At 40.4% G+C, this 27,238-nt stretch overlaps 1 protein-coding gene across 1 annotated transcript in view; it reads left to right on the forward strand.

Moving 5' to 3' along the window:
• The window catches only part of PTPRN2 (protein tyrosine phosphatase receptor type N2), an 816,843-nt gene that overhangs the window by 156,766 nt on the left and 632,839 nt on the right, over positions 1-27,238 (forward strand). Inside the window, exon 3 of the mRNA XM_054990963.1 lies at positions 15,156-15,269. Coding sequence (XP_054846938.1) covers positions 15,156-15,269 — 114 coding nt within the window. The remainder of the gene's footprint in view (positions 1-15,155; positions 15,270-27,238) is intronic.

Genomic DNA, 27,238 nt, shown 5'->3' on the forward strand with positions numbered 1-27,238 from the left:
TGAGTGAAAGTGTGTATATATGTACCTGGGGGTGTGTATATATGTAAATATTGAATATTTATGTGTCCTTACACAGTATTTTTACATAGATGTATATATGCATATCTATTTATTGTTGATCTTGTTTGCTTAATAAAATTGTGTTGGACTTCACCCCCGCCTTCCTTATTGTGTGAAGCTTGGTACACTCCCATGTGTGGAGGCACAGAAGAACGAAGATGAAAACAGGGTTAACATACCTGTAACTTATGTTCATCGAGTTCTTCTGTGCTGACACACAACCCTCCCTCCTACCCCGCTGTGAACTCCAATGCACAATAATGTGATGGCTGTAACGGAAATTGGTGTTTTTAAGGTGTTACGGCTGAAGTGTGTTGGTCAAGCGGCGGCAAGGGAGAACTGAGGGAAGGGGCCGTTGGTCGCTGGAGGATCACGTGACCGTTTGGGCGGGAAAACGGTCGCTGAGGCGCGCGACAAACGGCCCCTTCGGAGCCATGGAAGCTCTAGAAAATTCTCCGGCGGCTGGCCTGCGCCTGCGCAGTCCCCATGTGTGTCAGCACAGAAGAACTCGATGAACATAAGTTACAGGTATGTTAACCCTGTTTTATAATGCTTGGCTTTCTTCATCAGAAAGGGAGACTTCATGATGGGTTAGGTCTGTCCATAAATCATGATAACTTGAGAATGTCTCATATTACTTAAAAAATATTGGAATGGATTTTATCTCAGATAAGCCTGCACAACCTATCCTGTTTTTGATGTCTGAGATGGGCAACAAAAAAGGTGGTTTACAAAGTGAGTTGCCATATGTGGCTCCTGTCTTGGTGGGTTATCCATACATGTGCTAGGAACTATAGATAATTACTATCACATTTTGTCATCCTTCTTGCTGTCTGATACACAGTAAATCTTTCACATATATATTACTTTGGTTCAGTCAAAATAACAAAATCAATTTGCATCAAAAATTCTACATAAGGGAAGTCAATTTAAAATCCCTGTAAAATAGAACATTAACTTTTGTTGTTGCAGATGGCAGTTCCACTTCACGAGTGTGCACACTTTCTCTCTCACACACATACCCATACCCTCATCCATGTTGTTAATCAAAAACTTTGGAGCTATTTTTTCCCTTTACAGGAATACGAATTCTGAGTAAATTACCATGCAATCAGATAATCTATAATGTATGTTAAATGTTACAGTTTAAGCGTTCTGAACCAGAAAGTGTTCATGTATAGTGCTAGCACTGTAATAACATAATAAGCAAAAGAATGTACCAGGAAAATTGATTATTTAGTTCCTTGATTTTTTTTTACAAATGCTTGTATATTGAACATTATAGTTTAAAGCAAAGTATTAATGCAAGATATTTCCTATTCAAAAAGTATGCAAAAAGTGTATGCAAAAGAGTATGCAAAAAGAAAATGTTGAGTCTATATCAGTTAGTGAGAAATTCCTGTTATTTCCTCTATCTGCACATTCTGTGTTTGTGTATAAAGGATGCTGCTGTAGATAAAAGTTTGTTGGTTTGGCGCATGTATTGCCTTTATTACAAGCAGGGTGTAAAATGTACACAGATTCCAATTCTTCCTCCTCCTCACCGCAAACACTCCTATGTGCCAATGTTACATATATCTGAGAAATGGCTGTCTGGTATAAAGGGAGTTGGTGGTGTCAATGAATTGCTAAGCATTCATCAAAGAAGATTACAATAATCTTTTTTTGTACACATTTATGTATTTTTTCCTGTTTGTTTTTTGTAGTATTAAAATGAACCAAGCAGAAAATTACTCCCTCTCTTTCTGAGCAATAGCCACTGACTGTCCACATAAAAGAGGACGAAAAGATTTCCCTTCTTCCTCCCACATAATGTGCCATTTTCATTTTGTGCTGCTTATAACCCTGAGTGTCACAGCTTTCTATTCTTGTCTGAATAGTCAATGAAACATTAGGAAGCTGATAAGAGAAACCTGGTCTGTTACTTGGCAACGGCTGTTGAGCAGAGCTGAGTGCTGTTGATTGAGGAGATTAGCTGCCATAGATAAACCTCCTCCGTTTTGCTGCCCTGCTGCTGCTTATCTTTCCAACCTTAACAGGTAGTTCCAAATATGACGGCAGCTGGAAAGAATAAACTTCACCACAGACCATGTTTGCATGACAGGTTTAGGGGACTGCCTTAAAACTCTTTACTTCCCTTAAATTGGATGCATTGTGGATGAAATTCTTCTTCCTTGGCTCTAGAGAAAACGTTTACTTTTTGGAAGGATGTTTATCCAGACTTCATGATAAGAACTATTACCATTTTACAACCATGAACCTGAAGTCTAAACCCATTTCATTTCAGGTTAGTCCTATTGGTGCCACTCCAGAGAATAGATTTCAAGGTTCATACAGAGATAGAGGAAGAAAATAATACAACACTTGGTTCTGATTCATGTTGGCACAACAAATGAAGGAATGAAAAAATGAACATAAAACATTCAGTTACTCCAGTTGTTAAAATATCTTAATAAAATAACATGTCAAGTGTTGCAGTTCTGGGATAAAATGACAGCGAGCTAAATCAAAAGATTGTCCTCAGTTTATCCATAATCACACCAGAAACTGTGGTACTCTGGAATAAGGTGCAGGATTATAAACACTAAGCATTATTGACCTCATCCTTCTATTGCAAAGAATTATAAGAATGTATTCTTATGTGTTTATGCACTTGCATGGGTGTGTCCATGCATACATATGTGCTCTGTGGGTTATGCTCTATTCAAGAAGAATCATTCAGGAAAAATTATGTTCTTTGAGATCTTCAGTGGAGGTTCTCAACCTACCTACAGTAAAGAAAAAATGTTAACCCCCACCCCCCAAGTATAAGTCTCCAACCTGACCCAAGAGGACTGATTATGGCCTAGTGTGAGAAGTTTCTGAAGCTTCTAATGATGTACAAATTATTCCAACACTTGAGAGGGTTTATTTGAACATTGTTAGGAGAAATTAGGTAAAGCTGCAAATAGAATATAATAGGAATATACATATCAACTTTGTGGGAATCTCAACGGTTAAGAGCTCTAGAATTGTTTCCTAGTGAAAGTAATGAGCTTCCTGTTGTCTAGAATGCTTTCATTTGAGATGAGAAAACCACAATCTAATGAATATGAGAAGTAAAAAAAAAATTAACTAACAGCAATGAAGAGAGTTGCTGCCAATGTACTAACAGAGAGACGCCCCCCCCCCCCACCCAGGGAAAAGTTGGTGAGCAATTTAAGGGAATGACTACTAATATTTATTGATGGCAGACTGGATTGAAGCTGATTTTGTCTCATGCTGGCCACACCTTCGTGTGCTTTAAGCTGTAGACTTTGTTCTGTTTTTAACAGGTAACAAAAATGTTGAGCTGAAAAATGGTGACCTAGGTTGTGCCTACCACAACAGAACTCAAGAATCAGGCAAAGGTTCCTGATCCCTTCTCCCTCAGATTCAATAGCCACAGAGGTTTTATATAGCTATTCTTTAATTACCTCAGCTGCCCCCCCATGCCTCTATGGGTTTTTTAAAAATTATTTTTTTATTTATTAGTGCAAAGCAAAACCAAAAACAAACAAGAAAAACAAGAAAAACAATGCTGGCAGCAAAAACAAAAACATGTTGAGTCTTGCAGTGTCATGGAAAGCAACAAGTGCAGTCAAGCCCTATGTATGTGGTGAGATCAAAGAAACCACTTTCAAGTGCTTCTCAGCTTGGTAACTGCACAACTCTGAAAATGCTTAGTATTTATATACATGAAGTTATTTTAATTCTGTAAGGCAGGCCAGTTTTATCCGCATAGTGCAGATGAGGGAGTTGAGGCTGAAAGGCTAAGGTTAAGAGAGAATGGATTGTCTAAGACAATCATGTTCATGCGAGTTCATGGTGCAAGTTTGCTTTGAACTGGAACCAACCATATTGCAGCTCTCATCACTCTGCTAAGCCAGCTGCCTCATGTAAAGCAGCCCTCATCTCCCTTCAAGACCAAGCCACTGAAAGAATGAGTGATGCCTATAGCCAACGACTTCAGCCTAAGCAACAGGAACTGGAGAGAGCCATGTGTAGTGAAATGGAGGAAGCATCAAAGCATGAATGGCATCAGATGTTTCAACTGGTTTGTTTGTTGTTACTTTAGGATTTATAACACCTCTTGAAAGGAGAAAGATATTTCCATTGTCCTGAACTGCATGAGACTAGCTGATAATTTCTGGGTTAATGTTCTCTTAGCTGGAGAATTTTGTTATGATATGGTACTATCCAGCTGTACAAAGAAGGCAACTGCAGCCAATAATGGCTTACTGAATCATTTCGGATTTATAAATTAAATGACAGTTCAGAAGGGATTTACTGAAAAAACAACTTTTATGGCTTAAAATAAGCGAAACCCCCTGACTCCTTTAAATTGTAGCAAGTCCTCTCAAAGTCAGGACACAAAAATGCAACCTGAACATATGCAGAGCTCTGAAATTTACTTCACTTCATTTATACTCCACCTTTGTCTTCAATGAGGACCCAGAACAGGCTTACTTCATTAAGAAGAGGAGCTTAGGTTGTGCCAGAACAAAAGCTGCGACATGGAAGAAGATCGGTCGGAATAATGTTCTCTTAAACACAATCAAATTTCACCTCAAAAGCATTCTACAGAATGGATTTTTTCTCATCAAGTATTCCATTATTCAGAGACTGTATTGCTCTTTTTTCTTAATTAAAGAGTGTTTTCAAATTCAGTGGCATATAGTAGGAATTCCTCTCTTCCCGCATATAAATGCAGAACTTCTCCTTAATATTTTAGTTGTTTTCTTTTATATATACAAGGCAACTCCACAACAATATGCTCCTTTAAAATGCTTGATATTGTTGTTATGACCAAATCTTGACAATTGAGTGTCCTTCCTTACTATTGCTGTTGAAACCACCATATTGCTGATCATGGAGAAAACATTAAACAGTCTTTTAAAGTTTGCTCACCCAAGAAGTCAATATTCTCTGTAAGATCCAGCTTGTTAAGCAGAGCAATCAGGAAGATTGAGTTAGCCTTAAGAAAATTTATATTAGGCCTGAAGGCATTCATCTTGGATTCCCCCCCCCCTCATATCATTGGGCCTATCTGCTTTTGATAGCTACTGAATACAATTGTTGCTGGGCTAGTTCTCAAGTCTAAGAGGCACAAAACAGATAAAACCTTTTCTCAGATTAGCTTTTGTTGCTGTAATGGTGCTGAAGTTCATGTAAAGAAGAATGTATCAAGTCTGCCTAAGTTATTACGGCCCTTAATAGCTACCAGACTCACTGCTCTTGTAAAGAGCAACTCTTCTAAAGTTGTTTAATTGCTTTTGGTGCATGCCTTAAGATAGTCTGTTTCTTATGGCAGATTTGCACATGAAAATTCGTGATTTGCGTGTGTGAATGGGCCACCACACAAGAACTCTATATACAGGAAGTGTATTTTTGTACAGTTTTGAATTATTGGGCAGAAACAGCAATGGGAAATTGAGGGACATGGAACAGAAAGACAGCACTGCGGAAGGACAGTTCTGCTCCACTGCAAGTTGTTTCAGAATCTGGGAATGAAATCTGAAGTCCAGATATGGTTTGAGTACTCATTTTCTCTTCCAAAATTATTTACAGTATATTTTCCATACAGGTTCTAGTCATATTTTGTGCCACTGTGACCTCTTCGCTTCCATTTTGCAAATAAAAAGCAACTCTTTTCTGTGGCTGAAGATGCAAAGGTGAGAAGAGGCCATGTATCTGCCTTTTCTTTCCATTTACTTGTAAATAGAACTGTTGCTCTCATGAAAGCAACAGAGAAAAGCTCTGATGTTCTCCACACTGGAATGAAATCAAAAAGAGTCCAGTAGCACCTTTAAGACTAACCAATTTTATTTTAGCATAAGCAACCATGGATGTGGAGGCTTTATACACCAATATCCCACATGCGGATGGACTGCAAGCCATACGGAATATTATCCTGGACAAAACCACAGCACACCTCGCCACTGAACTTTGTCACTTCGTACTCACTCACAATTACTTCGAATTTGGTGACAACTTATATCTACAGATTAATGGCACAGCCATGGGCACACGCATGGCACCACAATATGCTAACATATTCATGGCGGACTTGGAACAACGCTTCCTCAGCTCCCATCCACTGGAACCACTACTATACTTAAGATTCCTGGATGACATCTTCATCATTTGGACCCATGGGAAGGAAGCTCTTGAGAGATTTCATCAAGACTTCAATAACTTTCACCCTACTATCAACCTAAGCCTGGACCACTCTACACAACAGATACACTTCCTGGACACCACTGTACAACTACATAATGGACGAATAAATACCACTTTATACCGGAAACCAACAGACCGATACTCATATCTACATGCCTCCAGCTACCACCCTAAACATACCACTCGGTCTATTGTCTACAGCCAAGCCTTACGTTACAACCGTATCTGCTCCAATGCTCTCGACCGAGACTCACACTTAAGAGATTTACAACAAGCATTTTTGGGACTACAGTACCCACCAAATGAAGTGAAGAAACAAATCAACAGGGCCAGACTAGTACCCAGAAACAGCCTACTCCAGGACAAACCTAAAGGAACTAACAACAGAACACCACTGGTTGTCACCTATAGCTCCCAGCTCAAACCCATCCAACGTATCATCAGTGAGCTACAACCCATCCTGGAAAATGATACCTCTCTCTCAGAAGCCCTGGGTGGAAGACCTTTCCTTGCCTACAGACAGCCCCCCAACCTTAAACGACTTCTCACTCACAACCATGAATCAGCCAGCAGAGTCACCAGCACAGGTACCAGGCCCTGCAACAGACCCAGATGCCAGCTCTGCCCCTATATCTACCCAGGGAATACAATTACAGGACCCAATGGCATCAACTACACTGTCTCTGGCTCTTACAGCTGCTCATCCTCCAATCTGATATATGCCCTCATGTGCCAACAATGTCCTTCTGCTCTGTACATTGGACAAACCAGCCAACCTCTACGCAAAAGAATAAATGGACACAAATCTGACATTAGAAATGGAAACGTCCAGAAACCAGTGGGAGAACACTTCAACCTACCAGGACATTCCATCAAAGACTTAAAGGTCGCTGTAGTTCAACAGAAACCTTTCAAAAACAAAATCCAACGGGAGGCTGCTGAACTGGAATTCATATGCAAATTTGACTCTGTCAAGCTGGGACTGAATAGGGACTATGAATGGTTATCACATTACCACAGGTAACAGATTTCCTTTACAGAGGTGGGGTCTGGGGGAGCTCAGTGGTACCTGGCGTGGGCTTTCGGGAACCACAGATCTCTTTGTCAGATGCATCTGGCAGGGAGAGCTGTGGTTATCGAAGGCCCATACTGCATTGGAATTGGATGGTCTAGCTGTTTGGCTTCTACAAACTAACAGGGCAAACTCCTTTGAAGCCAACTGATACACACACCAAAAGGAGATGTTTACATATACTAGCAAAGGAATGTTTTGATTGCTCCCTCCCCCTCCCCTCCTAATTGCCTCTTCCCTCTGCTCTTCTGTGTTTGACCAGTCTCTGTATCAGGCATCTGAAGAAGAGAACTTGATTCTCGAAAGCTTATGCTAAAATAAAATTGGTTAGTCTTAAAGGTGCTACTGGACTCTTTTTGATTTTGCTACCACAGACTAACACGGCTAACTTCTCTGCACACTGGAATGACTGACTTTTTCATCCTTTATATACCTTATGCAGTGGCAAACATTCAGGCTTTATACTCCTTGAATGTTTTCATGTGTAGAAAGATTTTTGATCTTGCCCCCTCCTCCTGTAGCAGCCTGAAATACCCCCTAAAATCTTGTTTATGGGGGACAAAATATCCCCCCCCAGAAAAGGATTGTGGGGCATTTCAGGCTGCTGCAGAAGGGGGAAGTGAGAAAGTTGCACTTTGTGAGTGAAAATCTGTCCATAGAAAATCTCGGGGGGGGGGGGGCGGGCCCAGCTGCCCGTCTGCCAGTCTCAGGACTGGACCATTCATATATTAGCTGTTTCTCACCAACCTTCCATTGAAACCAAGATTTCAAATCAAGGAAGGGAGCCACACCAGGGTCTAATTTACCTATGCATGTGCATCACATGGATTTCTTGGGTAGATGACTCAACTGAAAGATATTGTGTTAAAGGAAATATAAAAAAACTGGATATTGTAAATGTCAGATGTTATATTGACATCTGTATTGCACTTTGTATTCTTCATAGTTAATAAAAGTATGTCATACTTGTTCCAGGTCAAGCAACATTTTGTAAAAAAGAAAGTTTTGCAACTGGATAAACTGGAGAAATTAAATCAACATAAATATAATTAATATAAAGTATTCCATTTGTAGAAATTGCCGTTAGCAGAATATGGAGATATTTGGTGCATTATTGCCTGCTGTACAGAGGTGTTGTTCTTGTCATTGTAGGATTATTTCATAGAATATAGACATGGCAAACAAAGACTATGGCTGCATGACAAGATCTCAAATTAAATAGTCAAATGTCTTTCAGAATATATTTTACTTTTTGATTATAAACTTCAGTGTGTGCCGTTCTGTGTTCAACCTGTGAGACAGAAATGACACTTGAAAGTTGGTTGATTTCTTAATTTTAAATAGATGAAAGTTAAAATGTAGGTTAATATTCCGATTTATGATGGAAATAAAGAAACTACATTTTGTCAAGCACATACCCTGCCACACAAGTACTGAGCTCCTGTTTTTTTCTGTATTCTTTCAGCTCATTGAAACCCCATAAATAGGTGCTTGTAAATTAATTCTTAATGCTATGTTCTACTAGTCAAATTGCACTGTCCCTTTTGATTATAAATGCAATATATGGAGTAATTACTGAATTAAAACAAGCAATATGAAGACAAGTATGCTAATTAAACTTGTTGCATTTGAATGGTTTCCTTTGGATCCTGTGGACAGGAGGGAACAATAAATGTCCCCCTCTTATTTATTTATTTTTGAAGCCCAGAGCTGCAGATGGTCAGAGGGTATTATAAGCACCTCGGTTCTGAATTAGTCTTTTGTATGGAAGGTAGATAGGTAATTTGAATGTTTGAACTCCCCTCCCCCACAGGAAGCTTGCCTTGCAATGAATAATTCTCTAAATAAAGACTAATTAGGACCTAAATTAATTAGAAGGTGTGATATGAAAAGAGCTTGATGAGAAGAGTCTGTCATTTTAGACGAATGGAATGGAGCTAAATAAATTAGGTTCCATTAATATCTCATTGTTGCACGAGCAACACTCTTTTATTGCATTCATTAGAGGGTACTGCATTAAACTAGCCTTTGCTGCCCATTATCGATTCAACACCCATTTACCACTACATGCCTCCTGTGTTAAAAGATTTTTTAAAACGTGTGTGCGTGCACGCACGCACGCACGCACGCACACACACACCCCTTGCTGCCTTTGCAGATGAATATTCATATTTTGTGGCTGCCTGCTATTCATGAGGACTGTTTATTTTATTTGTTTGCTATTAACATTGCCGTAGTCACACAAGTGCAATGAAGCTGTCTATAAGAGTGTGCAAAAGCTCCTCTTCTATACACACATGGACACATTTAATGTAATGGTCATATAATGAAGACTTACTGAAAATGGTAATACACATCTGTCAAGGTGGAGGACTGTTTTTTAGGTCTCTGCCAACAACAATGGGGTCTCTTACCTTCTCCTTGAGAATTAGGCGCTTGGGACTTCTGAAATTTCTTCCAATTACCTCCAGATACATTTATTTATACACATTTTAATACATTTTTTATACACACACATCCACACAACTCAGATAAACACTAACTATAATTCAGTATTTTCACTATCATACTATAATATGTCATTTTCACTATCTTCTACACATATCTACAAAACATTACAACGTTTGGTTTTCCTGTAAAAGAAACATATTAAATGCATTAATCATTACACCATACTTACATCTTTTCTATATTTACTTTATTATTGACCTCCTTCTTTTGGAGAAGGAATAACATGAAAGGGGCTACCCTTTTCATGTTATCCCCAAGCCATAACATAATCAGTGGTGCAGTCTGCTGGGCAGTCTACCCAAGTGGTAAGTGATCAATATGAAGGGTAGATTTCTTCTCCTTAGGTATGGCTTCCATTTTGCTAATGCCCATATTATGACCAAGCACTTAATGTCCACACTAATAACACATGGTTTCTTAGGAACTAATTTATCACCCAAATAGATTTTCGTTACCCTGTATGAAGAGGTAAAAATCTGATGCACCAGTTCCATATTTCCCAGTTTACTGATGAGCTGTGGTTGCTCTGGGATTGGTATAAAAGAAACTTTATAGTTCCCAGGAACACCCACTACCTGCATGCTCTTTGGCAAGTCGGATTGTTTCATTCCCATAACTTGCTCTCAGGTGAGTTTGGATTATCCCATAGGGATCATACCTGTTCCTCCTCCCCCATTTTCATACATGCACACAGGATCAGCCATTTCCCATTAAAATATGGCTTTAACAGGGGAACATGTTTGTCCCTTGACTTTTCTTGGTCCTTGCTGGTATACATTACAACGTTTGTATCAAGTAGTCTTTGCTGAATCTTTCTTTGATCTTCCTCGGCAGCTTGAATCTTGAGTCTTCTTCCACGATGCAGTCTAAGGACCTTCTTTCTTTCTTCTTGGAACACTCAATGTTGTATATGCAAGTCTTGCTATCATTTTTTTATTCAGATAGGCTTGAAGCGGGTCCTCCTCTTCTGGATAGCAGTTTTTAGCTTGGTTTACAAAGTCTTTTTATTTGTGCACAGGAATTTTTCCTTTTCTTGCACTAGCATTGGATGCAGAATCTTCTTTCCCTCTGTGTCTTGGTACTGGATAATGATTTTCAGTCTGTTCGGGTTTTCATAAACTCGGGATTTCTGCTACTTTCTTTGCAGAGTTTGGCCCATTCTCCTTTTCCACAGGAGCAAAATGTGAAGTAGACTGACCTACTTTTTCATGCTGCTTAAGAAGATGTACTGTAGGCTTAAATAACATCTTTCTGGCATTTCCTTTAAGTGTTGCACATACTGGTTTGAATGTTCACAGTCAGAATTCACTTAATCCTTTCTCCCTTTTCCTGTTACAATTGGTTCAGAGTCACCAACTAAGCCATTCCGAGGTAAGTTCTTATTATTGAGTTTCAGTTGTTGCTGGATATTCTGATGCTAAGGACTGATCCTTCCTCTCTGTCTTGCGGTGCTCCTCTAGCCATATTGCTGTCACTTCCTGTATGATCAGGCAGGTGAGGCTCTTTATGTATTCGCCACCTACATTTAAAATACTTTTTCACGGAGAAATTTTCCTTTCTTGGTTCTCCCCTTATCAGGGCTATTTTTCAGTAGGAATGCGGTAGAATGGAGTTCCGGCACCTCTTAAAAATGGTCACATGGCTGGTGGCCCCACCCCCTGATCTTCAGACAGAGGGGAGTTTAGATTGCCCTCAGCACCGCCGAGTGGAGCGGAGGGCAATCTAAACTCGCCTCTGTCTGGAGATCAGGGGGCTGGGCCACTGGCCATGTGACCATTTTCGCCGAGGGCAATTTAAACTTTAAAAAACTCCCCCCTTGTTCCAACTGACCCAAAGTGATGTTATTGTGTGGTCTTGACTTCCACCACTGAGTTCCACCACCTCTTTTCCCAGAAAAAAAAGCCCTGCCCCTTATTAACATCAACTCATCCATGATCTCAGCAGCTCTAGCAGCTCTTGTTTTTTTATCCCATATGTCAGTCTATGGATGACAGGCTGTGGCAAATAGAGCCCTGTACCCTCACAGCAAGAAATCCATGATCTTGGTTGAAAGGCTTTATTTAGGAATCAAATCAAATCCACAGATATGTCCATAGGATTGCTCATAAGAAAAGCAAGCAAACAAGCAAGTTGACAGGAATACCTAAATGTGTGAAAACCATCCTTCTTATAGAGCACAATACTCGTCCCCCCTCCCAACAGTAAAACATAACTTTTGGCGCGAAGCAATCTTGAGTAGGGGTGTGCACCCTGAAAATATTCGTATTTCCTGCTTCGGGTTTACCTGAACATTTGGAAACACCCCAAACCTGAAGCAGTAAGCTGCTTTGGATTTGGGTATTTCAGTAACTTCGGAATGCTTTGTAAAGATTTGGAGCATTCTGAAGTGATTCAGGGGTTGGGTTTTCCCCCAGCACCCCAACCCACCCCCACCCCTCAACCCCCCACTTACCCCACCTCCACTCCAACCCACTTACCTGGCCCTTTAAAGGTCCCTTTAAACTATCCACTGGCAGGTGGTGGTGGGGAATCCCCCCTGCTGGCTGCCAGCTGATAGTTTAAAAGGACCTGCTGCTTGCAAGTGGCAGGGCCTGTTAAACACCCCAAACCCCACAACCTCCAGCCTCAGCCCCCCACTCCCCAGCCCCAGCCCTCCCTCCTCCAGCCAGTTGGAACAGAGGAGACTTTGAAGGGAAGGCGGATCTTGGCGTGGCTTGCCGCGCAGAGATCCTCCTTCCCTTCAAAGTCACCCTCCCTCCTCCGGCTGGTTGCAATGGAGGAGACTTTGAAGGGAAGGAGGATCTCCACATGGCTTGCAAGCCAAGCCGAGATCCTCCTTTCCTTCAAAGCCCCCCCTCCCTCCTCCAGCCGGTTGGAATGGAGGAGACTTTGAAGGGAAGGAGGATCTTGGCATGGCTTGCCACGCTGAGATCCTCCTTCCCTTCAAAGTCCCCCCTCCCTCCAGCCACTTAGAACAGAGGAGACTTTGAAGGGAAAGAGGATCTCGGTGCGGATTGCAGGCTTAGCCGAGATCCTCCTTCCCTTCAAAGTCTCCCCCGTTCCAACCGGCTGGTGGAGGGAGGGGGACTTTGAAGGGAAGGAGGATCTCAGCGACGGCAAGCCGCACCAAGATCCTCCTTCTCTTCAAAGTACTCAGCTGCTTGTTGGAAACTCTGACAAACAGCTGATCCATGGTTTAAGTGTCCCTCTCCCTCCTGCTGCATGGAAAGGGACATTTCAACCCCTTGCACTGAAGCTCCCCAAAGCTATACAAAGCTGGGGCTGTTTTGTAAATCCCAAATCTTTACAAATCGGGTCTAATTTGGGTATTTTTCCCGAATCAGAAACCCAAAGCGCACATCCATAGTCTTGAGTACTCCTTGCATAGTTTACATATCACATCTAGACACTAGGAAGGCATAATATTAAAGCTGAAACATAGTGATTCATGAGAACAAACAGTTTACAAGGTCAGAAGCCCTGGGAGCTTCAAAGCAGTTAGATAAGGCACCTGCAGGTTCAGTAAGCCTGTGAAAGCAAGGCACTTTATGGCATTTGCAATATGACATTAAAGTGCAGCATTCATAATGGTTCACAGTAATAGCAATGGCTCATTGTAACAGCTCAGCTTAAAATAATGGCATGGATGAGGTGCAGACATGACACCATAGTAGCCAGCAATATTCAGTATGTAACAGTTTGGAAAGCTACTTCAATGTTATGAAATTAATAGCATCCTGGTGGCTTTCTGTTTTGTCTCCATGCCACCATTGCTTCAAAAATGATCTAATTTGCAGACTACTTCCCCAGGTTCTTTTCTCAAGTTCTGGAATTCTTTCCTGTTATGCTCTCTTTCTTCCCTCAGCAGTCTGGCTAACTCATTTTCTCTTTTGAGTTTTTCCAGTTCTTTATCTAGTTTGGCTCACTCCCATACCATTTTGCATTCCTCCATTGTTTATTGCCTTTTTGTTAATTCAAATTCTCTTTCCCTTTTTCTTTCTTGAGTTGCCAGTTTGGCTATTGCAAATTCTCTTTCTTATTTATGCGCAGCTAGCTTGATTAACTCAAGTTGTTCCCTACTTCTCTGCATTCCTAAAGGATTTTGTTCTCTCTCAACCTCACTGTCATTGCTTGTGGCTTCAGCACCACCCTCTTTTTCTGCAGCTGGCTTTATTTTCTTTGTTGGCATCTTAGTGACAACTCCCTACACTTCACTTTTTCCAATTTTATCTCAGGAGTTTCAAATCTTTTTCCATGCCTGTTGAGTTTCTGTTAAATGATCTGGTGTATTTGCTGAAGCTCCTGGAAACTTTGTACTGTAAACTTTTACCTCAGGAGAGCAGCCCCTTTTTATTAAATCACCCCTTTCTCTTAATTTCTTCTGTGAACCTCTCCACAGGTTCTTCTTACAACTACCTTTAACTTTTATCTCAGAAGGGCTTTTTGGCCACACTGAATTTCTTTCCATATGCACACTGCAGGTGTTCTCTACCTTACCCAGGCTTTTACTTCAGTAACACCTTTTGCTTTTGGGGAGTTTGTATCCCACTGCTGATCCAACACTTTATGCGACTTCCTTTTACACATTGCAAACCACCATAAACCTCCTTTAATGGGCCTGGGGCTTCACAGGCAGTTAAGGGCAGCCACAATATGCCACCTGTCTAACCTCTGTTTATCAGGTAGAAAGCCCTGACTCAAATCCGTATAGGGTTCCCTTTCTCCTCTTCCCAGAGGCTCTGCTAGACAGGTAGACCCTTTCCTATATTTACTTCCCCCCCCAGCTACTGCCCACGGCTATTGGGGAAAGTACAACCACTATTGGGAAAGGTGTTTGCTTTCTGTATACGCTGTCACAATTCAATCAAATTTAGCCCATTTGTTGTGACCAGAATATTTGAGTTGTGTTTTATTTCCTCTCAGCAAACAACTTCAAGCCATCCAGGGTTAAAACAGATAAAAGAATAACTTTTATTTACAAGATAGAACACTGGTATGAATAATGACGTAGATCTATATTGTGGTTTAATCAAAAATGTTATAATGTATCAGAACAGGTGTCAGCAGCCAGCTGTATCTCTGTTGCCATTCCTCAGTAACCTCCAATACCTTCTCTCAATAACTCCCTTAATTGATCTTCCAACAGACTTTTAACTGTCACTAGCCCCAGCATTCTGCCAGCTCTCATTGGCTGTTCCCTGGAAGAGGCAGAGATGGAACTTGTTCTGTCTGTCACAGCATCTTATTGGGTATTTGAAGGATTTCATACAGTACTGTGACTTTACTTTTTCTCTGTTTTTTTTTTCTTCAGATGGAGTGTTTGGGAGGTGTCAGCAGGTACCAGTGATAGATGTATACAAATATGAAGTGTCGCCAGCCATCTATCAACGCTTGAGAATTGTCTTAGAGAAGCTGTTGCACAGAGGTATGGTACAAAATAGAATTGGCCTATAACACGTGAATGTGTTGAGAGAGAAGAAATTACGTCAGTGTATATGTATATATGTGTGTGTGAGAGAGCCCTTTTCACATGACTGATGGGCATACAGTGAATGCATACCTAGGGAGGGGGAATTTGGGAGAGGGATCACACCTCCAGGATGCCCTTGACCTTTTTCTGTTCATTAGATTGCACACTTCCTGCATGCATGCAAATGTATATGCATAAGCTTGCCTATATTTGTATGCACATAGAAAGTATTTAAAACGGTGAATGTGCAGAAGCTGGTGGCAGACTCGCTATTGTAATCTTTCTACCTCCTGTACTATACATACTGTATATATTCACTATATATACTTCAGTCATATGAAGAGGCTTGAAAATGTTTAAGTTATGTTAAAGCTGAAGCTTCTGAAGAATGCTCATAAAATATTTCGGTGAAGTACCATATTTTTCCAGCGATAGGGGTCTTTATTTTTAGCTTTCAGAACTTTGCACTATTTCCTCACAAATATATACATCTGTAATATATATTTGGCCACAGATATTTTTACCAGTGGTATATATTTATTGCAAGGAGCACAATTGAACTCCATGTACCGTTGGATTGATTGAACAAGTCTGAAGGTTTCAATGATGCATTTTTAAGTAATTTTACGTGTGTTAGTGTGTGTGTGTAACAGTCTTGTTGGGACTGATTGTGGAATTTCATCTTTCTATATAGATCTTGTTCCTCTAAGACAAAATTGTATAAGTTTTCCATGCTATAGTATCAGATGTTAAGCTGTAAACTCCCAGGTCTTTCAAGGAACAACTGTGGAACAATTTCTAACATCTCTGCTCTGGATTTTTTTTATTCAGTCCCTCTTCCAAGGAGCTCTAGGTGGCATACATAGTTCTCCGCTCCCTTCATTTAATCCTAATCTAATCTTTACAACAGTCCTGTTAGATAGCTTAGGTTGAGCAAGACTCAGCCCAAAGTCACCCAGAGAACTTCAAGGCTCAGAAAAGATTTAAACCTGGATCTTCCTAGTCCAACATTTACCTACTATATCACACTGGCTCTAAAAACCTGCCCTGAAGCCTAAATGGGAAAAAATGTATTTCTTGAATATATTTGTTCATTTAAAATATTTACATCCATTCTTTCTTAAAACTTCTTGAAATGGCTAGCTTTGCCTTTTTTATCTCCTTTTACCCTGTTAGAATGTTGTACAAAAAAAATATTGTGGAGAGGGAGGATACTCTTTTATGTAGTGGGCAAGAAGCCACCCACATTGATCAGTCCTTTACCTTTGTTGAAGACAGTCATAAGCCTGTATATGTTTTATGAAATGTACAATAGTTTATTTATTTAGAAAATGTATATTTATTTATTTAAAACATTTTAATTGTGCCTTTCTATCTAATTAGGGCTCTCAAAACGGTAACCAATTAAATTTTTTAAAAAAACTTTAAAAACGGTACATACACACAGGTGTGTGCGCACACACGTATGTAACAATAATTACAAACATAAACATGAAGGATGGTCAGAAAGGGAATGCCAAACAAAAGAAAACATGTTGCCTTTTCAGGGGCCTGCTCAAGGTAAAGTAAAGAGAATGCAATGATGAAGTTTATTTACCTGCATAAAACACAATCTATTTTTATCAAAGAAACCTAGAGACGCTGTTGAATAATTTGTAATGGTCCTGGAAGAACTAGTTAAATACTGTGAGCTGGCTGATCTTAAAAAGGGAATTTCTTAGAAATTGGGATTGCCACCCTCCAGGTGGGGCGTCGAGATCTCCTGGAATTACAACTGATCTCCAGACTAAAAGATCAGCTCCCTTGGATAAAATAGCTGCTTTCAAGGATGAACTTATATGGCATTATGTTAGGGATCCCAGACCCCTGGTGGGGGCAGGGGATCCCCCACCCCACCCCACCCCCACTTACCTAACTGGTGGGGGGGGCACACACCTTCCCTGCAGGCTCCCCCGTGGTGCTGCATGCTCCCATGTACAGCAGCCACCGGGATTGGGCCCATTTTGGCCCAGATTGGGGCTGCTGCAGAGCACAGGAGCTCTCCTGCACTCTGCAGTGCCCAAAAATGGGCCTGTTCTGCTGCGGATTGGCCCCGTTTTCAGGCGCTATGGAGTGCAGGAGCGCTCCTGCGCTCCGCAGCGCTTCAAAAATGGGCCCATTTCAGCATAGATTGGGCCTGTTTTGAGCCCCTGCAGAGCCTGGATGTGCTCCCAGGGGCTGCGCGATGACATCACTTCTGAAGTGACATCATCGTGCCTGTAGGGGTGCACTCATGTGCTCTGTGTGCATGAACCCTCTCTCCCCCCTAGGTAAGTGCCAGGCCCCTATCCACCACCCAGAGGTTGAGGGGGCCTGGCAACCCTACATTATGTATTGCTCCTTCCCTTCCCAAACCCTACCATCCCAGGTTCCACCCGATAATATCCAGAATGTCCTAACCTAGAGTTGGCAATCCTATCGGAAATAGGCAGTTACAATTTATAAAAATTTAGATCAAAAGCTAGAGGCATCTTGAATAGTGTGGAAGAAGTAGCAGCTTAACGACCAACAAAATTTTCAGGATATAAGCTTTCAGAATCAAAACTTCATCAGATGCTATGACTCTGGAATGCTTATACCCTGAAAATCATGTTGGGCTTTAAGATGCAATGAACTCTAATCTTACTCTTCTACTACAGACCAACATGGCTACCCACCTGAAACTATCTTCATAGAAAGTACAAAAAAGAAAGTTCAGAAAACTAGTCTAGCCATTTAAAATATAATGCAGCAAAAAGTTCATCTATTCAAACTGTATATACAAGATGTTTTTAAAAAACCACAGTATTCAGCTAGAGGTGCCAAATTCTGAAAATCTTCAAAAATGAAGCACCATGCTGTTGTGTGTTATACTCTGATGGTAGAAAAGTGGTAAAAAAGTGACCAATTTTTCTGACGGTCCATTGTTTGTAAAGATGCTGAAATTTCATGGAGCTGAACCCTAACAAGTTATGGATCAGTTATTTCCAAAAGATATGGCAGACCTAAGTAACTTCCAGATTATACTCAATTAAGACTGAAAGTGGACAGTGTAACAGAATTCATTCACCGTTTCATTCAAGAAGCAACAATCACTAAGATGAGTCATGCCAGAGTCATATGGCATGTCTGACCATGATAGTTGTTACACAGCTACCTCCTCTGGAATTGTCATGACTGTGAATAGATTTTTACCTGTTGCTGTTGGGTTATCCAGAAGCCAGTATGATTTAGAAGAGAATGACACTGAACTGCCAGGTTGTGTAAAATGCTGTGTTGTGTTTAACTATTTATTGCTTTAAAAGGAAGATTATGTGCAGAAATAATCATTATATGGTTTGTCCACAAGGTGGCACTATTATTATTTGATGAAGGTTGAACTAGGCTTGGAATTTCCTCTTTTAGGAGACTTGTTCCTTTAAGACGATAAACTACCAGGCTGCCATTATTCCATTGTTTAAGCTTTCCATGGCTATTTTTTTCAGAGGATAAGAAGAGTCTTGTAAAATGTATTAAGTATAAATGATTTAAAGAAGTGTGGGTTCAGTAATGTTTAGAGTAAAATTTTACTGTAAAACTCTGAAAATGTTAGAGTCCAGTAGCACCTATAAAACTAACGAAATTAGTGGTAGGTTATGAGCTTTTGTGAGCTATAGCTCACTGGCTTATGAAAGCTCATACCCTACAACTAATTTTGTTTGCTACTGGACTCTTGCTCTTTTCCACTGCTACAGACAGACTAACATGGCTACCCATCTTGATCTATCTGAAAATGCTGATAGCCATGCTTGTCTAACTATACCCTCACCATGGCCATGATCTAGTACAGCAATATATCCTTCTTGTCATCTTTCTGGTCTGGAAAAAAAAGAGTTCTGGCTCTTCAGCCTCCATAGCCCTAATTTCAGCAATTAGGCAATTTTCCCCTTTAAGTTTAGACAACAAAAGAGTGCCTTTGCTTTCATAGCTTTCTGTCTCCATGTATGCATATGGCCACACAACCCACATCCCTTTCTATGCTCATGTTTTTTCCCCCATCCATTCTTACTACCATTTTTCTTTGTACAGCCTCCTGTGTGTTCAAGCCCAGGCCAACACTGCTAGGAAGGCAACACTGACAGGGTGGGGGGATAGCATGCACCGGGCAATGTATCTTTGCTGCCTTTCCCAAACTCAAGGTAACTTATAAAAATCTTATAATGCAGTGACAAATAACAGTAACATATGAAAACAGCATAACAGAAATGAAATACAATATCTTACATTACAGCAAGGCATTTAGGCCCTCATAGCAATTTCAGCTGTGAGGGGTATATTAGGTCAGCTTTAGAAAGCAAATAAAGAGAAGAGACATAAGCTTCTGGGGACATATCATCCAAATAACTGTGTGCCTCTCTTTCCTGCTCTCATTGTCATTTTGTTCTTATGCTTCGGGATAGCTGAAATTTGCGTGTTGTGTTATGTGCCATTATGACTAGGGTTGCCAGGTCCGGTTACCATCCTGGCAGGAGAGGAGGGACTTGGCATTTACCGGCTTTCTTCTTTTTGCATGCATGCTTTGCGTGCACATGCTCCTGGCACCAGCGTGATGATGTCACTTCCAGAAGTGATATTGTCATGCCCGCTGGGAACATGCACGCTTTCTTCATTGTCCAACAGTCACATCCAGACATAGTAATGGGGAATACCATAGTTTGGATTATCTTGATCCTGGTTCCCAGAGAGACATCCTTATCTTTAAGGATCTTTTCTAATTCCCTCATGGCTGCTCTTCCAAGTCTCAATCTTCTGATTTCTTGGTTGTAGTCTCCCTTTTGATTGATGATTGGACCAAGGAACAGAAAATCTTGAACCATTTCGATTTTGTCATTCTCAACTTTAAAACTGTATAATTCCTCAATAGTCATTACTTTTGTCTTCTTGATGTTCAGCTGTAATCCTGCTTTGGTGCTTTCTCTTTTAACTTTCATCAGTAGTCATTTCAAGTCTTTGCTATTTTCTGCCAGTAATGTGGTGTAATCTGCATATCTCAAATTGTTAATGTACCATCCACTAGTTTTCACTCCACATTCTTCTAATCCATTTTTCTGTATGATATGCTCTGAATAGAGCTTGAACAGTTGGGGAGATAATATGCATCCTTATCTGATACCTTTGCCAACTGGAAACCATTCTGTTTCTCCACATTCTGTCCTAACAGTAGCCTCTTGTCCAGAGTACAGGTTGCGCATCAAAACAATCAGATATTGTGCCACCCCCGTTTCTTTTAGCATCGTTCATAGCTTTTGACATATATTCCCCCATTTATTTAGTCAGAAAATATATAAAGTACTTTTCCACTTTAAAAATCCAGAAAATAGTAAAAATGTGTAAAACAATAAATGAAAACTACAGTAAAACATACCTATGGCTATGGGAACAGAAAAGGCATTGTAAAACTACTGTAAAATTACTACAAAACAACAGAAGCATGGCTCACATACTAACAAGCCTGAAAAATTAAAAGGCGAAAAGTGCCTTAAGGCACATCCTGAATTTGTCTGGAAAAAGTAACAGGGCACCACTGGTGAAAAGATCTTTTCTATAGTCACCACCAGCTTGACCACAAATGTAGGGAGGACCTGGAGAAAGGTCTCTGTTCATGTGGAAGAAAGCCTTCAGTTGTCCTGCTCCCAATCGGTTAAAAGGTCCCAGGGCTTTAAAAGATTAACATTTGTATCTTGAATTCTGTCTGGAAATGCTCATCTCAATGCTGGGCAGGAATAATGATATCTCACAGTGTGCCTCAAGAGGAGGGCAGGTAGGTGGGTTTAGTGTTTTGTGGGAGGAATCTGGGCCAGCAGCACGGTCTTGTGTCACCCAGTCAGGAGGTAGATATGACTGCATGCGTTCAAAACAGACATCATGACTCCTTGACACAGAAGCTGGTAGCTTCAGCAACCCTGTAACCAGTCAATATCCAATAGACAGTCACTAATGAGGCTGATTGGGAAGGTTTTGCTCCTGCAGTAAGAAGGACTTTTTTCACCCATTCTGTGCAGTTGCATTCAGTCCTGTCCTGTGTAAATGAATCAGAAGAAGCAATTTCAGTGCAAGATCAAAGGGAAGTAGGAGACATTGATGAGCGCCTTCTGACTTATATGGTGAACTGAGGCTTCCCTAAACTTCCCACAACTTATCAGCTTGGGGGATCAGGGGAAGGAAGCTCCCCCTCTTGGACCCTGACCTCAGAGAGCTCTCTAATCCTTACTTTACATGCGTCAAGGACCCCCTGCTTGATGGCAGAGTGTGTTGACACATTTAAGGTAAGAAATAGTGAGATTTCTGATCAGATGCTAGAAGCTGCAGTGGGGTTGCCCAAACAAGGCAAGCAACATAAATCGGTTTCCCTAGTTCTCACCTAGATAAAAAATATACCTATACTGAATTAGGAGAAGTTTGCTTTGAAGAGTTAATCATGTTGCATACCAGTCATGTAATTATTAAAGTTGTGGTCTTAATTCAGCCCATTATAGTGTTTTAATTCTGGCCTTGTGGAAGCAATTCCTTGCATCCAACCCCATTTACTCTTAAAACTTTTGTTCAATTCGGCTATCAAGTCCAATGGAAACAATGTTGCTAGTCAGATCTCTGTTATGCAGCCACCAGAAAACACATAGGGTGTTAGATCTTAAAATGTTATGCAACAAAATGTCTATTTTTGGAACAATTTTTTAAAAACTTGTTTTATTCTCTGCTGTTTCGACATTTTTTTCTGTGATAACATATTCACTTCCATTGTTTTATTACTATTACAATCTTCATCTGTGGTTTTCGTTCTTTTATACAGCCATTGATTACTTTCAAATTATATCTTTGATCAAAGCATAGATCAAAGAGGTGTTAGATTCAGTATCAATAAAGTAAAGTAGAAATATTAGCACAACCTTGCTATTAATTCAGAAGACCTAGGTAGATTACATGAGGAGACTGCTGAATATAATACAAGGTTGATACTGCCCGCTGTTGCTATTAAGCTATTTTTTCATCAAAGAATTTTCCACTTGTTGTGTGAAATGTTTCAGTTTCTTCTAAACATTCAGTAGCTGATGGTTTCTCTGTATACATTATCTCTTTGTTCTCCTTCACTTATTATTGTACTGTGCCTGATGTATCCTGCAATATTTTAATCTATGTAAATGCAAAAATTACTACATTTCTTCAACCCCCGTTGTTCTTTTTTCCTTTCTGCATACTTTCATGATTCTCCTAATGACTGAAACAGTCTCTCCTTTCTGTATGCCAAGCCATAAATGTTTTCTTGAGCCTTTGTAAATTCACATGTATGTTGTCCAGCAAGTAAAGCAAAAGCTTATGGTATTTTTAATACCTGACTTTTTACAGATATACAATACCATGGTATTAAGTTCCTCTTGACCTGACCACAATGATATACAGGTCCATATGAGCATGAGTCAAAAGGTTTGGTAAAATGTATTAGCCTACATAATAGCATCTATATAAGCTGGCTACACCCTATAACCTCTGAATCTCTCTGCTTTTCCCCCTTTCTGGCAAACCTCTGGGTAAGAAGCATTGGTGGTGGAAAGTGCTGACTTAGTCATAACCAACTTAGGCAACCCCCTACTGGGATTTTCAAAGCAAGAGGTGGTTTGCCATTGCCTGCCTGTGCAACCCTGGTCTTCTTCGAAGGTCTCTCTTCCAATTACTAACCAAGGCCGACCCTGTTTAGCTTCTGAGATCTGACAAGCTCAGGTTTGCCTTCCAAGATGTAATGCTGGAGTGGAGGTAGAGTAGGGTGAAATTACCCAGCTGGATTGATGGTGGGCAACATGAGTGCTGGACTGTGCTGAGGAGCTGTGCTGATGTTGCACACCCTCTTGGCAGGAGGCTCTGAAGGTACATTGACTGTTTGCTGGCTGAGAAATACCAGGCTGCATTTTGAACCTGACACAAATATACAAACCTCAATAGTTTCAGGTGGGTATCCATGTTAATCTGCACTAGAACAGCAAAATTTGAGTCCAGTAGCACCTTAAAGAGCAACAACATTTTCAAGGTATAAAGCTCAGTAGAGAAGGTATCTGACAAAGGGAGCGTTGACTCTCGAAAGCGTATATCCTGAAAATGTTGTTCCTTAAGGTTCCACTGGATTCGAATCTTACAAATTTGAACCTGGATCTCCCAGATTTTAGTCCAACACTTTAACTTCTACATCACACTGGCACCACACTATTAAAGTTCAGTGCTTTCCGTACAGTTAAGGAACAAATCACATGATCCCTCTGGTCCCCCCCCCCAAAAGCTGGATATTTCCTTTGTAGTTATTTTACACACATTCAGTGAAAATTGAAGATTGGTAGAAGTTCTGAAGATCAAAGGTACAGGCCCTATTGCCCCATAAGGAACATTTTGTCCCTTCATGGCAGCATGGAGAAATAACTCCAGGCTGAGTTCCAGCACAACATTAGCTAGCCACCGTGTATGCTTTCTCCTTCTCTTCCATAGCACAGCTGTTTTCCTGTATTAAGGGGAAGGGCTTATAGGATTCTGAATTTTAGTAATGCTGGGGGAGATGGTTTTTCTGTAGTCAAAACATGTACCTAATGATCTCTTTACAGTTTCTATTTCTGTACAGAACTAGTTTGTTTCAAGAATTTTAGGGTTAGGAAGGATTGAAAGGGACATGAGTCCCTTTAAAATGTTCAAAGTGTGCAGTGAACATGTACATGTTCAAAGTGTGCAGTGAACGTGTATGTATGTGCACAGATTATGACATCAAGCTCTGTCCCAGCATCAAGCTCTGTCCCAGCATCAAGCTCTATGCATACATACATTCTGTATGTATGCATAGAGCTCTCACTGTGTAGCCCCTGAAAAAACACCTACCTACTCTGTAGCAGCAGCTCTGCAGTGATTGAGGAAGAATCAACTGAATCTGAATCTTCAGTGCAGTCACCCCCAGAATGCATCACAATAGTCTAATCTGGAGTTTATAATGGTGTGATTTAGTGTGACTAGGTCAGCCGAGTCTAAATAAGGGGCCAGCTTATGAGTTAGAATAGTTGAAAGAAGGTGCTGCTAACAGCAGTTCTCCACTGACAAGGGCCAGTACCAAGAACGCCCCAAATTCTTGATCTACTAAAAAAGCAAATCTAAGGTTGGTAAATCATTATTAAAAAGCCAACTGCAACCAGTAAATAAATAAATAAACTAGGAAGCTCCTTTTTGCATTTTTACTGCAACACTCTTCCTTTTTTGTTTGGTAAAACATTACTAGCCAAACACTCTGGCTTCCCAACCAGCATCCACTCCATCTTGTCTGGAATAAGCTTCAGTTTATTCGCTCTCAGCTACTTGATCACAGCTTCAAGGCACAGGCTGCTGTAGCACAGTGGTTAAGTGGTTCAGCTGCAAATCAGCACTCTACTGGTTCAAAGCCCACTACTACTATGAGCTCAGTAGATGGCCTTGAGTAAGCCACTCCTCTCAGCCCCAGCTCCCCAGCTGTATTATGGGGATAATAGTAACACTAACTTGTTCACCACTCTGGGTGAGGCACTAATTTGTCTAGAAGAGTGTGGTTATTATTATATAAGTGCAGTTATTATTCACACCTGCCTTTGTAGGCCTAGACAATGAGACGTTAAGATGATGCCCACATCATCTACATATTGTTGATAATCTACTCTGACACTCCAGATTATTTGGCCAAGGTTTAATTTAGAGATTAAAGAGTTTTGGATGTATATTTATGGCACTCCATGTGTTAGGTCCCAATTAGCTGGCTCTGCCTCTCCTATGGACACTGTTTCCCACCAACAGAGAATTATACCAACAAAGGTTTGTATCTGTTACCCCAAGCACTGATTGTAGCTAATCACCAGTATTTTTTGGTAGAGTGTATCAAATGCTGCAGATAGATCTAACAAAATCAGCAGCAAAGGATCTTCTTTAGTCAGAGGTCATTTACTAAGGCCAATAATGCAGTTTCAGTCCTGAATTGAAGTGGGAAATCAGATTGAAATGGGTGAAAGGCACATGTTTCATCCAGCAATGTAACATAATTCACATTGCAATAAAAATCTGGGTGTAACAATTAAAAGTATGAACACATTTCTGCACAGTTGCCTTATGCCTATTTACACGCATACTTTTATTGTTAAATTTATTTATAATGTATACTAAGTAATAATTAAGGTACTGTGTGGTTAAGGAGTTGTGCACAACTATTGCATGAAATTCAGTTGAATATTTTGGTTGTACAGTAGCCAGCAGTGTGGCTGCAAGATGAGTTCAGGGGAACAGCTAGAATTTTAGACCTAATGTACTGTTTTCTGGTGTCTGAAGAGTTGCTTAGGCTCACACCCAGGTGGTTGTAATAGTCCAGCAAAGTGTTTGATCTTATTTTTTTTTGTCAGCTTACTCCCTCTTCCATATCACAAACCCCTCCGCTACAGAAGTAGTTTGCCATATTGCATTGATGGTGATCATGATGGTGGCAGGGGGCGGGGGGTGGGCAGAAGAAGGATGCTGTTTGAAATAAACATTTATACCTCCTTGGATTCATCAGAATGGTTGGAGAGTTCTTTGAATCCAGGCCAGAAGATGCAGAAAATTCCATATATCAACTCTTGGCAATTCCAAGAGACATATCTGCTGGTTTCTTTTTGTTCAATAATTTTTAAGACAAGACCAGGACCCAGAGCTAATACTGTACATTTGCTTCCTGATTGCAAGAAAACTGTTGTTCTGCCTGTTAAACTTTCTAATATCGAATCACAAAACATTTCCTTTTTTTGTGTAATCGACATCTAGTTCACAAACAGTGCAATCCTAAGAAGAGTTACTCCAGTCTAAGCTCATCGAAATCAACAGAGTTAGACTGGAGTAACTCTGCTTAGGATTGCACTGTAAATTACTGTGAGGCTTGGTTAACAAGAGCTGGGCTCTTCATGTTTGCTCTGCATTTTATCAGAGTTCATCAGGAATCCATTTGTGCGAGTGAGTGAGTGAGCAGTCAATATATTCTATAAAATAGAAGATACTGAACTCAAATAGAAGATAGAGAGAAAGTAAGCAACAATCGATCTCAATAGCTGGTGCTTTCAGGCTTGCTGAAGGATTTGTGCTCTATTCATCTTGTTTTATCTATTGTTTTAAATTCAAACCATCATTATGTGGCAGTTTACATTCTTCAAAATACTGGAAATGCTTATTATAATCATTAACTAATAATGGGAATGTTGATCTTGATCTTAAAGCAAATTAGTGATTGTGGAGTCTCAGATAAATAAATCCTAAAAAAAATGCAACCAGACTAATTAATCAAGAGCCTCTCAAATTTTCTCAAAATGATTCTGGTGCTGGCTAAGCAGTGGGCTGGATTCTCATTTATGTTTTGATGCATTTGCCATATTTCCAAATGACTTACAACACAGTCCTAAGGACCATGCCCGTTTAATGGGGAAGTAACAGTCTCTCTAAACAAGACCTCTTATACAAGGACACTCAGGTGCAGGGAGACGCAATGATAGCCCGGAATCGTAGTTTAAAAAGACAGAGCTGAAGGCTCTGTCAGTTTCACCTCTCTACAGGAGGCGGAGATCACTCCTCAGAGGGTTTGTTAATTTCATCTTCACCTTCTTGATGGCTTTGTCAATTTCACCTCCCCTTTGAGGAATTGAAGATGAAATTAACAAACCCTCCCAGGAGCGATCTCTGCTGGCTCTGTCTTTTTAAAACTACCCTCTTGTAGAGAGGTGAAATTGACAGAAGCTTTGACTCTGCCTTTTAAAACTATGCTTCTTGGCTAACATTGCTTCTCCCTACACTTGAGCATCCTTGTGTAAGATGTCTCATGTAGAGAGGTTCATAGTCCCTCTCTGTTCAGCAAGGCTTAATGA

The sequence above is a fragment of the Eublepharis macularius genome, chromosome 11, assembly GCF_028583425.1.
Source record: "Eublepharis macularius isolate TG4126 chromosome 11, MPM_Emac_v1.0, whole genome shotgun sequence".
Lineage (NCBI taxonomy): Eukaryota > Metazoa > Chordata > Lepidosauria > Squamata > Eublepharidae > Eublepharis > Eublepharis macularius.